The 14,202-nt window shown below is 38.5% G+C and overlaps 2 protein-coding genes across 10 annotated transcripts in view; both read left to right on the top strand.

Moving 5' to 3' along the window:
- The window catches only part of FAM120C (family with sequence similarity 120C), a 330,565-nt gene that overhangs the window by 187,099 nt on the left and 129,264 nt on the right, over positions 1 to 14,202 (top strand). The gene's annotated exons all lie outside the window — the stretch shown is intronic.
- PHF8 (PHD finger protein 8) overlaps positions 1 to 14,202 on the top strand; it is a 99,516-nt gene that overhangs the window by 27,857 nt on the left and 57,457 nt on the right. For all 6 annotated transcript variants that reach the window (XM_033414827.2, XM_004284767.4, XM_004284766.4 and 3 more), the window contains exons 6-11: positions 551 to 692; positions 1,413 to 1,599; positions 3,434 to 3,596; positions 10,791 to 10,878; positions 11,248 to 11,354; positions 12,597 to 12,688. In XM_033414827.2, coding sequence (XP_033270718.1) covers positions 551 to 692; positions 1,413 to 1,599; positions 3,434 to 3,596; positions 10,791 to 10,878; positions 11,248 to 11,354; positions 12,597 to 12,688 — 779 coding nt within the window. The remainder of the gene's footprint in view (positions 1 to 550; positions 693 to 1,412; positions 1,600 to 3,433; positions 3,597 to 10,790; positions 10,879 to 11,247; positions 11,355 to 12,596; positions 12,689 to 14,202) is intronic.

Below are 14,202 nucleotides of genomic sequence, written 5' to 3'. Positions count from 1 at the left end.
ACCGGGGCACGAACCCGTGTCCCCTGCATCAGCAGGCAGACTCTCAACCACTGCGCCACCAGGGAAGCCCCCCCGAGTCTTCTTAGGCAAAGCTGGAACCAAAATCCTAGCCTACCCTTCCTTTTCCTCCTAACACACCACAAAACCCCAGGCTGAGCCCCATCTTTTACCTGGGGAATTCCAAGGATTGTTATGGCCTCTCTGTCCTCTGTTGAGATGAAAAAGCCTTTGACTTTTGCCCTCACATGCTAGTTGTGTTCTGGACATGAGTTTTGGGGGATAGGAAGAGAAGTGAGGAAGCAGGGCCCAGGCAGGTGGATAGTACTGTGAGTGAGACTATGTGTCAGGCAGTTCTGTTGCCTTAGCAGGCCTGGACCTGGCACATAGGTCTAAGTAGAGTGTGAGGAATACCTATCCCCACTTCCCATTTATGCACATACAAATACAGTGAGAAGTTTTCAGTGTAAGGTCATTTTAGGGACTGGTTAGGGGATGTGAGAGTCTTCTCTGATCTCTGGGACTTGGTGCAGAATCCATCTCTTTACTCCAGGTTCTGACAAAGAGATTGATGTGATTGATGTGACCCGCCAGGCCGACTGCAAGATGAAGCTTGGTGATTTTGTGAAATATTATTATAGCGGGAAGAGGGAAAAAGTCCTCAATGTCATTAGTTTGGAATTCTCTGATACCAGGTAAGAGGGAGAGGGGTAAGTAAAAAGCCTCACAAAGTGCCTAGGACTTGTGATATACTGAGTGTATATTAGTGTTCCTTTCCCTTCTTCCCGGTGGTTTCTTCCTTTGGGATGAGGAGCTGGTTTATACTTTGTAGGGTAGCTGCTCACATTATAACAACCAAATCATATTTCTCCTTTACAATTTCTAGCATAGGATAGATTATACAGTAGCTATTTTAATTTTTGTTTCCTTCAAGATTTAGGACAGCTTTCTTAGACCTTTTTTTGGTGTTTAGATTGTGGCATGGTCACCGTTTAACTCCCAGGATAGGTCCTCTGTCCCAGGTAAACACTTCTTTACCTGGAACTGAGCCCTGAGAGGTTTCTCTAATTGTTCCTCATAAAGAAGACACTACAACATGGGGACAGTACAATACTGTTATACACCATGTGCCAAGTGAGTGGACCCGGGTGTGGAGATTCTGAGCATTTAGTGGAGGAAATGATCACCTTTGACTGGGGAAGGCTATGGAGCTGGGACTTGGGAATTCCAGAGCTGAGTGGAATGAGGATGCTGACTGGACTTACAAAAATAAGTGTCCTGTGTGCTCTTTGGGATTCTGTGGAGAGAACTTCTTTCTCTTATCTGAGTCTCACTGGGATGGGGGGCATTTTATTCAGGCTTCAACCTTCAATTCCCAATCATCTGACATCTGCTCTCCACCCCTTCCTTGATAGGCTTTCTAACTTTGTGGAGACACCCAAGATTGTTCGGAAGCTCTCATGGGTGGAGAACTTGTGGCCAGAGGAGTGTATCTTTGAGAGGCCCAACGTGCAGAAGTACTGCCTCATGAGCGTGCGGGATAGTTATACAGACTTTCACATTGACTTTGGTGGCACGTCGGTCTGGTACCATGTGCTCAAGGTAAGAATGGCTATGGCTTCTGAAGACAGCCAGGCCTTGGGCCTCCCTGTTTGTTTCAGGTGGCAGCATAAAGACAGGCTGCTAAGGCCTACCTGCATCCCAGATTCTATTTGGGTGACATTTCAACATAACTGCTCTATCAGGGTTGGGTACTGAGTGGATATGCCATATAAATTGTCTCTACTTTACAGTTTTGATGGTTAACTTTTATTTTTTTTTAATAACAGCAGATGCCTAAGGTTTTCTCTGACTGTTACCTTAATTGAACCAATCTGTACTCCTACCGCTATGTATGGAAATGTCCATATTTACTGCAGACATTTCTGGTAACATGAGAAATTCCCTTACCCCTCCAAGTTTATTGAGTTATAATTTGTATACCATAACGTTCACCTGTTTTAAGTGTATAGTTTGATGATTTTTGACAATTGTATAAATAGTTGCATGACTGCCACCACCATCAAGATAGAGCACGTATGAGATGGTTTTTTTTAATGTCAGCCTTTCTATAGTTTCCCTTTTAGTGGTTGTTACAATTTTATAATTAGCATATTGATTGTCAGTGACTACAAAGGATTTTTGAGGTCTGGAAAATAAATTTCTTAAGTAAGTTTTATTGTTCTCCACCACTGTTCATGCTATTTAGCTTTCTTATCAGAAACGCCAAGGAAAGAGCAGAAAACTTGGATATGGCTCTTGTCCAAATGATCACAAATCTTGAGCTAGTTGTTTTCATTGGTTTATCATGAAGAAATTGGAGTGTGTAAATGAAAGTGCTATTATGCAAATGTTAGATTTAACTTTTTTATTTTTAAATAGTTTCTTTTTCATAGAAAAATTGCAAAAATAATAGGAAGATTTCCTGTGTGCCCTTCACTCAGATTCCCATGTTACTATTTTATTATACTCTTTCTTTCTCTGAAGCAAACATAATAAAATGGTTTTATATAAATATTTTTTCTGAAACACCTGAGAGTAGTTTCAGACAAGGTGTCCCTTTATCTCGTAATAATTCAGTGTGTATTTCTTAAAAACAAGGGTATTCTCTTATATAACCACAGTATAGTTATCAAAATCAGAAAATTAATATTGATATAATACTGTTATCTAATCTACAGATCTGATTCAAATTTCTCTAATTGTACAGTAAATAATTTCTAGTAGATAATTTTCTACATTGAAATGTATTATGAAATATTGGTTAAACTAATCAAGCTATGGGTTGGGGATATTTTTGTGCTAGTGGGTTTTTTTCTTTTCTGCCAAATTATCTATCTGGTGATTATCCAGGCAAAACATAGTTAGGAAATAATATGTTCTTCCAACAGATAATCATCCAACATATAATCTTACAGAAGTCCTTGGGTGATTACTGAACTTTTAAACTTTTATTAGCTTTGATTGCAGGTGTGAGAAGGAATGCTCTCTGTAAATGGCATTTAAAGGCAAATTCAATTTTCTTCTCATTAGTAATGTGGCCTTAAATTCTCCTAGGGCTAGTAATATTGATCTACTCATCTATAGAGGCCATTTTTCATTTGGCATTGCATCTAAAATAGGAGCCTTTGGTGTACATTTGTCTTAAGTTGACAATTTTGTTTGAAATGTCCTTTCCAAATTGTTTTTGTCAGTTTTATAGAAGCTTAAAAGTACAAAGTGCAAAAGGACTTCTGAAGTTTTCCAAATATATATATAAATGATCCTTGGACAGAAGGAATTCTAGCATACTACATGGTCTTGGAACATGAGAGAGAGAATATTCTTTTGGAGACTCCCAGAAGACTTCTCTGGAAACCTTTGATATTTTTGACATGTCAATCTTTCTTTGTTTCAGGGTGAGAAGATCTTCTACCTGATCCGCCCAACAAATGCCAATCTGACTCTCTTTGAGTGCTGGAGCAGCTCCTCTAACCAGAATGAGATGTTCTTTGGGGACCAGGTGGACAAGTGCTACAAGTGTTCTGTGAAGCAAGGACAGACACTTTTCATTCCTACAGGTCTTCCCTGGGCTCCTCTGGGAGGGTTTGAGGAAGGTGGGAAGAGGAAGAGAGCTTGTGGCACTGGAACCAACCCCTTCCCATAATGTGTTGATCTGATTATGTGAGATATCCCTCTCATATCAGTTGAAGGCTCAGAAGTGGACATCAAGAAAATTCGAGTGGTGGCCAGTGGGCAGTGTGGTTTCTTGGGGAGGTCCAGGAGGAAGTTGATAGCTCCTTTGCACTGGACTGATGTCAACTTGGTGGACAGATAGAAAACAGGACTCTTAGCCCCATGACTCTAGAGATAGTGACTGAGAGACTGGCATTGTAGACTATAAGTCAGAATGACCTGGGTGGGGGTAGGGTTTTTTTTTTCCCAAAACAATAAAGGCCTAGGCTTCACCCCTAGAATTATGAAATCGTTGGTCTGGGGTGGGATCTGAGTGTATTTATTTTGAAAAAGTCCCCATAGTTGTCTCAATTTGGGGAAAGTTGACATCTTTAGTATGTTGAATCTTCCATGAACACATATGTCTTTCCATTGATTTAGATTTTTCTTGACTTTCTAATTTCTTAATTCCTTGATTTCAGAATTAGTGTTAAAGTTTCTCAGAATGTTCAATAGAATTCTCTACTGCAGCCACATGGACCTGGAGATTTCCTTTTTGGGAAGTTTTTAATTAACATTCAATTTCTTTAAACCTGTATTAGGCTATTCAAATTATCTATTTCATATTGAGTGAATTGTAAGTTTGTGCTTTTCGAGCAATTGGTCCATCTTATCTAAGTTGTCAAATTGATGTGTGTAGAGATAGTATTTCTTTATTATTCTTTTGATATCTTCCAAGTCTCTAGTGCTACCCTGTGTTTCATTCCTGATGTTAGTAATTTGTGCCTTCTCTTTTATTGTGTGTTAGTCTTAATGGAAGTTTGTCAATTTTGTTGAACTTTTTAAAGAATCACTTTTTGTTTCACTGATTTTCTCTGTTGTCTTTCTGTTTTCAATTTCATTGATTTCTGCTTTTATCTTTGTTTTTCCTTCTTTCTGCTTGCTTTGGGTTTATTTTGCTCTCTTTTTCCTGATCTTGAGATGAGAGCTTAGATTATTGATTTCAGACTTTTCTTCTTTTTTTATAATAAATTTATTTTATTTATTTATTTTTGGCTGCATTGGGTCTTCGTTGCTGCGGATGGGCTTTCTCTAGTTGCGGCGAGTGGGGGTTACTCCATTGTGGTGCACAGGCTTCTCATCACGGTGGCTTCTCTTGTTGCAGAGCACGGGCTCTTGGTGTGCGGGCTTCAGTAGTTGTAGCACGTGGGCCCAGTAGTTGTGGCTCGTGGGCTCTAGAGCACAGGCTCCATAGTTGTGGCGCATGGGCTTAGTTGCTCCGCAGTATGTGGGATCTTCCTGGACCAGGGCTCGAACCTGTGTCCCCTGCATTGGCAGGTGGATTCTTAACTACTGCACCACCAGGGAAGCCCTTTTCTTCTTTTTTTTAATATAAACATTTAGTGCTATAAATTCCCCCCTTAGCACTGATTTAGCTGTGTCACATGTTTTGATATGTTGTATTTTCATTTTGTTAAATGTGCCTTTAAAAAAATTGAGATATAGTGCACATACCATAAAAATTACCACGTTAAAGGGTACAATTCAGTTTTTAAAAAAATATTCTTGAAGTTGTGCAAACATCACCACTATCTAATACCAGAAAGTTTTCTTCACTTCAAAAAGAAACCCTGTACCTATTAGCAGTCACTCCCCATTCCTTCTTCCCCCCCAGCCCCTGTCAACCCCACTTCTGTACTTTTCTCTGTGTATGAATTTGCCTTTTCTGAATATTTCATGTAAATGGAATCATGCAATATGTAGTCTTTTATGTCTGGCTTCTTTCACCCAACATAATATTTTCAAGGTTCATCCATGTTATCAGTACTTCATTCTTTAAATGGCTGAATAATAATTCCATTGTATGGATATACCATATTTTGTTTATCCATTCATCATTTTATAGACATTTGGGTTGTTTTCACTTTTTGCCTATTATGAATAGTGTTGCTATGAACATTCATGTACAAGTTATTGTGTTAACATATATTTTCAGTTCTCTTGGGTATATCTACCTAGGAGAGGAATTGCTGAGTCATATATATGGTAACTCTGTGTTTAACTTCCTGAGGAATTGCCAGACTGTTTTCTAAAGCAGCTGCATTTTCCACCAACGATTTATGAGGGTCTCAATTTTTCCACATCCTACCCAACAGTTGTTTTTGCCTGTCTTTATGATTATAGCCATCCTAGTGGGTGTGAAGTTGTAGCTCATTGAGATTTTAATTTGTGCTTCTCTAATGGCTATTGATTTTGAACATCTTTCCATGCACTTATTGTATGTTTATATATCTTTTTTTGAAGAAATATCTATTCAAAACTTCTGCCCATTTATTTATTTATTTATTTACTTGATTGTGCCAAGTCTTATTTGAGGCAAGCAGGCTCCTTAGTTGCGGCACATGAGCTCCTTAGTTGTGGCATGTGAACTCTTAGTTGCGGCATGCATGTGACATCTAGTTCCCTGGGCAGGGATCAAACCCAGGCCCCCTGCATTGGGGGTGTGGAGTCTTATCCTCTGTGCCACCAGGGAAGTCCCTGCCCATTCCTTAATTAGGTGATTTGTCTTTCTATTGTTGAGTTGTAAGAATTCTTTAAATATTTTGGTTTAGACCTTTATCAGATGTGTGATTTGCAAATACTTTCTCTAATTCTGGAGGTTGTCTTTTTACTTTCTTGATGTTGTTCTGTGAAGCCCAAGAGTCCCGTTTATCTGTTTTTTTTCTTTGCTTGTGCTTTTGGTGTCATATCTAAGAAACAATTGCCTAATTCAAGGTCATGAAGATTAACACCTGTGTTTTCTTCTGAGTTTTCTTTTTAGTTCTTACATTTATGTCTTTCATCCATTTCAAGTTAATTTTTGTATATGGTGTGAGATATGGGTCCAATTTCATTCTTTTGCATATGGATGTCCAGATGTCCCAGAACAATTTGAAAAGACCATTCTTTCCCCCATTGAATTGTCTTGACAACTTTGTCAAAAATCAGTTGACCATAGGCCATGTATTGGTTTATTTCTGGACTTTGAATTCTATTCCATTGATCTGTATGTCTGTCTTTATGACAGTATCACACTGTCTCAGTTATTGTACACTTGTAGTAAGTTTTGAAATTGGGAAGTGTCAGCCTTCCTGGGCCCCTTGAATTTCCATATGAAGTTTTCAGCTTCAGGTTTTATATAGATTTTTTTTTTTAGTGTTTGCTCTAGTTTTATGTATATATGTATACATATATAGATATATATGTATATGTACATAGACATATACACATATATCTATGTATATGTACATATATAGATAAATATGTATATGTGTATATATGTATATATGTACATACATATCTATATGTGTATATTTATATATACATATATATCTATCTTATGACAGTCTACTGGTACTGACATTTTACCAGTTTGAAGAAAGAGTTGAAACCTTACCTCTTTTCACATCTCTTTACCCTTACCATATGTAATGTATTTGTCTTAAATATTTCCTCTGCATACATTAGAGCTACATCACATAGTGTTTTAATTTTTGTTTCAGCTGTCAAACATAATTTAGAATATCCAAGAGCAGGAAAGTCTATTGTATTTACCTGTATTTTTACTCTTCCATTGTTCTTCCTTCCTGGTGTTCCAAGATTCCTTCTCTTATCATTTCCTCTCTGTTTAGAGTTTCAGGGTAGATCTGCTGGCAACAGATTCTCTTAGTTTTCCTTCATCTGTAAATGTCTTGATTTCCCTTTCACTCTTGAAGGATAGTTTTGCTGGGTATAGAAATCTGGGTTGATATTTTCTTTCAGCACTTGAATGTTGTGCTGCTTCCTTCTGGCTTCTGTGGTTTCTGATAAGATTTTGGCTACCCTTTAAATTGTTTTTTTCCCTGTATGTGTCATTTCTTGCTACTTCCAATATTTTTTCTTTTTTATTTAGTTTTTCAGCAGTTTGACTATCATGTGTCTTGGTGTGGATTTCTTTGGGTTTATACTGTATATGTTCATCAAGCTTCTTGAATGTGTAGGCTTATGTCTTTTGCCATATTAGTGAAATTTTTAGGTATTATTTCTTCAAATACCTTTTCATTCCCTCACTCTAACTTTTCTTCTGGGTCTTTGATTATACAAATGTAACACATTTTGCTGTAGTCCCACAGGTTCCTGAGGGTTTTTTTTCTGTCCCATTGCATGGTTCTTTATTTTTTTGTCTTTTTTATTTTTACTGGCACATAGTTGATTTACAGTGATTCAGGTGTAGAGCAAAAAGAGACTCAGTTATATATATAGTATCTATCTTTTTTCAGATTATTTTCTATTATAGGTTATTACAAGCTATTGAATATAGTTCCCTGTGCTATACAGTAGGTCCTTGTTGGGTTCCTGAGTTTATTTTTCTCTCAGTCTATTTCTTCTCTCTTGTTCATATTGGGTGCTTTCTATTGTTCTGTTTTCAAATTCTCTGATTCTTTTCTCCATTGTCTCCATTCTTCTGTTGAGTCCATTGTTTCATTATATATTTCAGATGTAGTATTTTTTAGTTCTATAATTTGTACTTGTTTCTTATTTATAGCTTCTCTTTCTTTTGTTTGTTTGTTTCCAGCATGCTTGTAATTGTTCGTTGAAGCATTTTTATGATGACTCCTTTAAAACTCGTGTTATATAATTCTAACATCTTTGTCGAACATTATATTGTATAATTCTGGATTTTCTTTTCTGTTACTCAGATCTGTTTGTCTATTCATATATCAGTATCATATTGATTTGATTACATTGGTTTTATAGAATGTTTAATATATGATGAGGCAAGTCATGCCCCCCTCCTCCTACCCCCATACCCATCTGCTTTTCTCTTTTATAGTTTTCTATTCCCATGCATTTATTCACCCATCTTTGAATTCTTTGCTGGGTCTCACATGATGTTTTTTTTTTTGTACACTGGGCACTTGGTAACTGGTGAATTGAATTTGTCTACCAGAGATTTGAGTTGGATTCATTTGCATCTTGGTAGAAATTCCCACAAACTGGGTGCAATCTACTGAGTTCCACAAGCATTTCATGTCTACTGTCTGCCCCAACATTGGGCTAGGTGCTAGAGATAGAATATGGATAGGCTCTTCAGTACTAATAGACACAATAGAGATATTCACCAAAAGTTTTGGGAGCACAGAGAAGAGCACTTAGTCTGGCCAGAGGTTTGTGAAAATCTTCTCAGAAGAGTGACACCTGAAGAGTAAATAGAGACTGACCAAGGAAAGAAAGGCAGGAAAGCGCTCTCAGATAAAGGGAAAGGCATAAACAAAGCAAAGATGTGTGAAGCAGTTTATGGATACTGGAGCCTAAAGACCAAGGGCTGGGAGCAGATGAAGCTGAAAAGGTTGGCAGGCTGAACTTACTTCAGAGGCAACTGGGGACTACTGAAGATTTATTTGTTTATTTAATTTCTAATGAAATATTTCAGATGTAGCAAGAGATATAAAGAATAATATAATGAACATTTATGTGTTTATAACTCAACTAAAAATATAACATATTACAAACATATTTGAAGCCTTGTATATACCTCTCCTCAATTACATTCCCATTCTGCCCTCTCAGAGCTAGCTGTTGTCCTGAAGTTGATGATATCATTCTCATGCATTTTTATCCCTTTATTACATAGGTATGCCTTAGTAAGCAGTATATAGTATTGTTTTACATGTTTTTGAATGTTATATAAATGGAATCAGATGTATTTTTCTCAACTTTTTTCTCTGAACATTATGATTGTGAGATCCATGTTGATACATGTGGCTATTGTTCATTCATTTCACTTGCTTTCTAGTATTCCATTGTATGAGTATACAGCAGTTTATCTATTCTTCTGTGGATGTACATTTCATTGAAGAGTTTCAAGCAGGAGGTGACATGGGCAGATTTGCATTTCAGATATATCACTTAGGGTTGAGATGTGGAGGATGGACTTCAGAGGTTGAGATTGGTGTGGAGCAGTGGTTTACAAACACTTTGGACTCTGGACCTGTTTATACCCTTAAATATTATTGAGGACCCCAAAGAGCTTTTATTTATGTGGTTTATATTTATTAATATTTACCATATTATAAATTAAAACTGAGAATTTAAATATATTTATTAGTTCATTGAGGAAAAAACAAGAATAAACCCATTACATGTTAGCATAAGTAATAATTTTTATGAAAAATAACTATTTTCAAACTAAAAAAATTTAGTGAAAAGATTGACATTTACATTTCTGCAAATCTTTTTAATATTCGGGTTAGCAGAAAACTTCTGTGTCCTCAAATCTGCTTCTGTGTGTTGTGATATCATGTCATGTACCCCTTGAAAAACTCCACTGTATACTGAGGGTTAAAAAGACAAATAACATCTTATTATCATGAACATAGTTTTGACCATGCATATGCTCTGAAAGAGTCTCAAGGAGCCCCAGGATTCCCTGGATCACGCCTTAAAGAACCACTGGTGTTAGAGGAGCCAGTTTGTAGGCTGTTTCAAATAGCATAGGTGAGAGATAATGATGGATCTGAACCAAGCCATTAGTAGGATGGATGGATGAAGAAGGGGAGATGAATATGAGAGAGATGTAAGAAGAAAAATCAGAAGGTCCCAGAAGGCAGTATAGGGTCAAGGGCAAGGAAAATAATTTAGTTTCAACTAGGTACATCCTTCACAACCAACCTGTGAAGTGGATATTTAGATATAGAAAACGGCAAGATTTGAACCCAGGTCTGTCTAACACAAAAACTCTTTGTTTTACCTAGCGCAGAGTTAGAAGGGGTAGTCATGGCAAGGAGGTGATGCCTTTCTTAGCAATAAGAGAGAGGGTGGGTGAGGCAACGAAGAGATTTTGAAGTGCAGAGAAGGGAAGTAGAAGGAGTTTATTAACCCCCAGGTTGGTCCAGTTCAGGGTTATAATGATGGCAGACTTGGCTAGGATGGGTGTTGGGAGAGTGGAGGAAGCTAGAATGTTCTGAATTACTGCCAGGCTGGCTGGTCTAAGGAGTTGTGTTTGAGCTGAGTGGGCAGTGGTGATGTCCAAAGAAGAAAGGCCCTCTGCCAGCTATGTTTTTTGCCTTGTTACACTGCAGGATGGATCCATGCTGTGCTGACCCCCGTGGACTGCCTTGCCTTTGGAGGGAACTTCTTACACAGCCTTAACATTGAAATGCAGCTCAAGTGAGTCCTGAAGCTCTGGTGATCCCGAATTGGCCATTCCCATCTGCTAGAGTCCTCGAGTTCTCCGGTATTGTGAGGAGTGCAGCATAGAAGGGAGGCAAGATGATCAGAAAGGAATGGATACTGGTTTCTGATGATGTTCAGTCTGAAGATGAATACCTCTTCCTCACTTAGTAGTTATGTGAATTTTGTCAAGTCACATAAACTTTGAGCCCAAGTTTCCTAACCCATAGAGTAAGGTCTTAGAGGGTAGTTGTGAGGATTAAAGATAATGGATACAGAGCATCCAGAGCAATACCTGATACATAGTAGGTGCCTAGTAAACAGGGTCCTTGTTATCATTGTTATTGTTGTGCCTACTTCCTCCAGAGCCTATGAGATTGAGAAGCGGTTGAGCACAGCAGACCTCTTCAAGTTCCCCAACTTTGAGACCATCTGTTGGTATGTGGGAAAGCATATCCTGGACATCTTTCGAGGTATGGAGCCCTTTGCCAACTGTCCTTTTTGCCCTGCTGCCCTGACCATGTGTGTGTGCACATGTGCACATAACCATCACCTCAAATCAAGATACAGTACCCATCACCACAAAGATCTTTGTAGTGTTACCCCTTTATAACCTCACCCACTCTCTCCCCCTGAACTATCCATAACTTCAGGAAACCACTGATCTCTTTTTCATCTCTGTAATTTTGTCATTTCAAGAATGCTATAAAAATGGAATCAAAGGATGCGATCTTTTGAAATTGGCTTTTTTACTAATCGTAATGTAGGGTAGGGCATGGATTTTAACTTTTTTATTTAGCAAAGGGGACTGAGAAAATTGGATCACAGTGAAATTATTCCTATTTCCTGCCAATTAAAATAAGAAACTCAATCGGTATAGTGTCAGAGTTCCCTGGACGTGCTTCCCCTGGGGACAAGGCCCAGTCCTGACTACCCATCATTGGTTTGGTTCCTGGGTATCAGCCCAGGTAGAAGCCAACCTGCTGGGTTTCCTCTTTCCTGGTCTGCTTGGAAATAGAGTGGCTCCCTTACTCAGACCTGAGATTCTTCAAGGTGACTTGGCCAGGAAAAGTTACAAAGAACCTCAGAGGCCAATGAGTACACTCTCTTATGAAGTACCTCAAGCCCTTATTCTGCCATCTAGACAGACCGTCACTTAAATGTTCATTCAGAGGCTGGATGACTAACTGCTTATTATTTTCTGTTCTGAACAGCTTAGTTCAGTAGAAAATTCTTTATTGAGCCTAAATCTGGATGTTTGTTATAACCTCCTCCTGGAGTAACTCAGAACAAGGCATTAATGGCTCTTCAGATCTGTGTAGGTGGCAGTTGTCCTCCTGAGTGTTCACATTTTGAAACCCAAGAGGCAGAATAGTGTAGAAGGAGCACAGGCCTCAGATTTAGACAGATGAGGTTTCAGTCTTGGCTTTGGCACTTACCAGATGTGGCCTTTGGTTGTCTCTTTGCCTCTCTGAGCCTCATTTCCTGAACTATAAAATGAAGATAATGATATCTGGCTTATAGGGTTGGGTATAGGATTAAATGAGATAGTAGACGTCAAGGTAGTCATAAAATGAACACCATTATAAGAACTGAGATATGGAGTTGGGCTCAGAACCTTGAGCATTTTCTCTGGTTGCCTGAAAAAAACTAACAAGTCCTTCACTTCCCTGCATGGCTTCTTTGACACTCTACCTTCCTCTTTCCCCCTTTAGGTTTGCGAGAAAACAGGAGACACCCTGCCTCCTACCTGGTCCATGGTGGGAAAGCCCTGAACTTGGCCTTTAGAGCCTGGACAAGGAAAGAAGTAAATATACTTATTTCTCTACCTACTTTAGAGGTCTACTCTCAGCAGGGACTGGCTTTGGGAAGATCCTCTGGGGACGTGGAGGAAACTAGGGAGGTTTGTGGGCTCCTAGGATTAGAGTAGAGGACTGGGCTAGGACTCCTTGGATTATATTTTTAAACCTTTCTTTCTGATTATGAAAAGTAATACCTGCTTACTGTAGAGAATTAGAAAAATACAGAAGAGTGTAAAGAAGGAAAAACTCCACCTGCAATTTTAACTCAGAGGGAATAAACATTAACATTTGGGTATACTTTCTTTTGTTTTTTTAATATTCATTTTTAAAACATGATTGCTCTCACCCTGTACATATAATTTTGTATCTGAATTGGTTGGCTTATCTTAATTTTTCTGTGTCACCAGAGTTCTCCACAAACATTAATAGTTACATGATATTATTTTGCAGGGATGTACCATCCTTACCTAACCACTTGTTTATTGTTGCTTATTTATTTATTTGGGGGATAGTTCTAGAAAATCATGCAGTAAATAGCTGTTTGCATCAGTCTTTGTTTCTCATCTCTTGATTGTTTCTTCAGGATAGATTTTTAGAAGAGTGATCACTAGATCAAAGTATGTGAAAAAATGTAAGACTCTTGATGCATACTGCCAAAATGGCTTTTTAGGAATATACCAATATCCATCTATCCAATTGAATACTAAACAGCTATAAAAGAGATTAAGAAAGCTCTCTATTTACTGATTTGGAAAGATCTCCAGAATTTATCATGTAAAAGTGTAGAACTGTGTGTATAGTGTGCTACCTTATGTGTAAAAGGGGGGAAAAGAAGAATTATATTTGTATGTGCTTGTATTTGACTGAAGACACAATCTGGAGGGATGCAGAAGAAACTAATAAAAGTGGTTACCTGTTGGGGTGGGCTAGGGGAGCTGATGGCAGGGTCAGATAGATACTGAGGCTTTTCAATATATATCTTTCTATATTGTTTGATTTTTGAACTACGTGAATGGATTACCTACTCAAAATGTTGAATTTATTTAAAAACCAATTTTAAGAAATGCAAAAAAAGGAAATATCAATATATTCTTTTATGCTTCTGATACTCTTTGTAGATTCCTTCCCCTGCATACAGTAGCCTGAGGAAACTTTTCAGCCACTGCAGGCTTAAATGTGCACAATCTCCCCATTTCCTGTTGACAGCCTTCCCCCCAGATATCCTTGGACTTCATGTTTTGGGCCTTCTTTTGCTCCCTGGACTCAACTGCACCTGGGCCTTAGCCTTCGATTCTGTTTTGCCACATCCCTCAGGTGTGGCTACCTTGGGTTTCATCTCTGACTCTGCATCCACACTGACCCTCCCGCGAAGTGAACTTCAGAGTGACTCTGTCCCAGGAACACCAAAAGGGAGGGAGGTGGGTAGGTCCTAAGCACTCATGTCCTGAGCCAGGATGGCCTCAGGGACCAAAGGATGGCCCCAACAGTGTGACCAAAGGGAGCTGGAAGAGAGTAGGAC

This window comes from Orcinus orca, chromosome X (genome assembly GCF_937001465.1).
Source record: "Orcinus orca chromosome X, mOrcOrc1.1, whole genome shotgun sequence".
Taxonomy (NCBI): domain Eukaryota; kingdom Metazoa; phylum Chordata; class Mammalia; order Artiodactyla; family Delphinidae; genus Orcinus; species Orcinus orca.
Note: the sequence above shows the minus strand (reverse complement) of the source record. Positions and strands in the feature narration are given on the sequence as shown.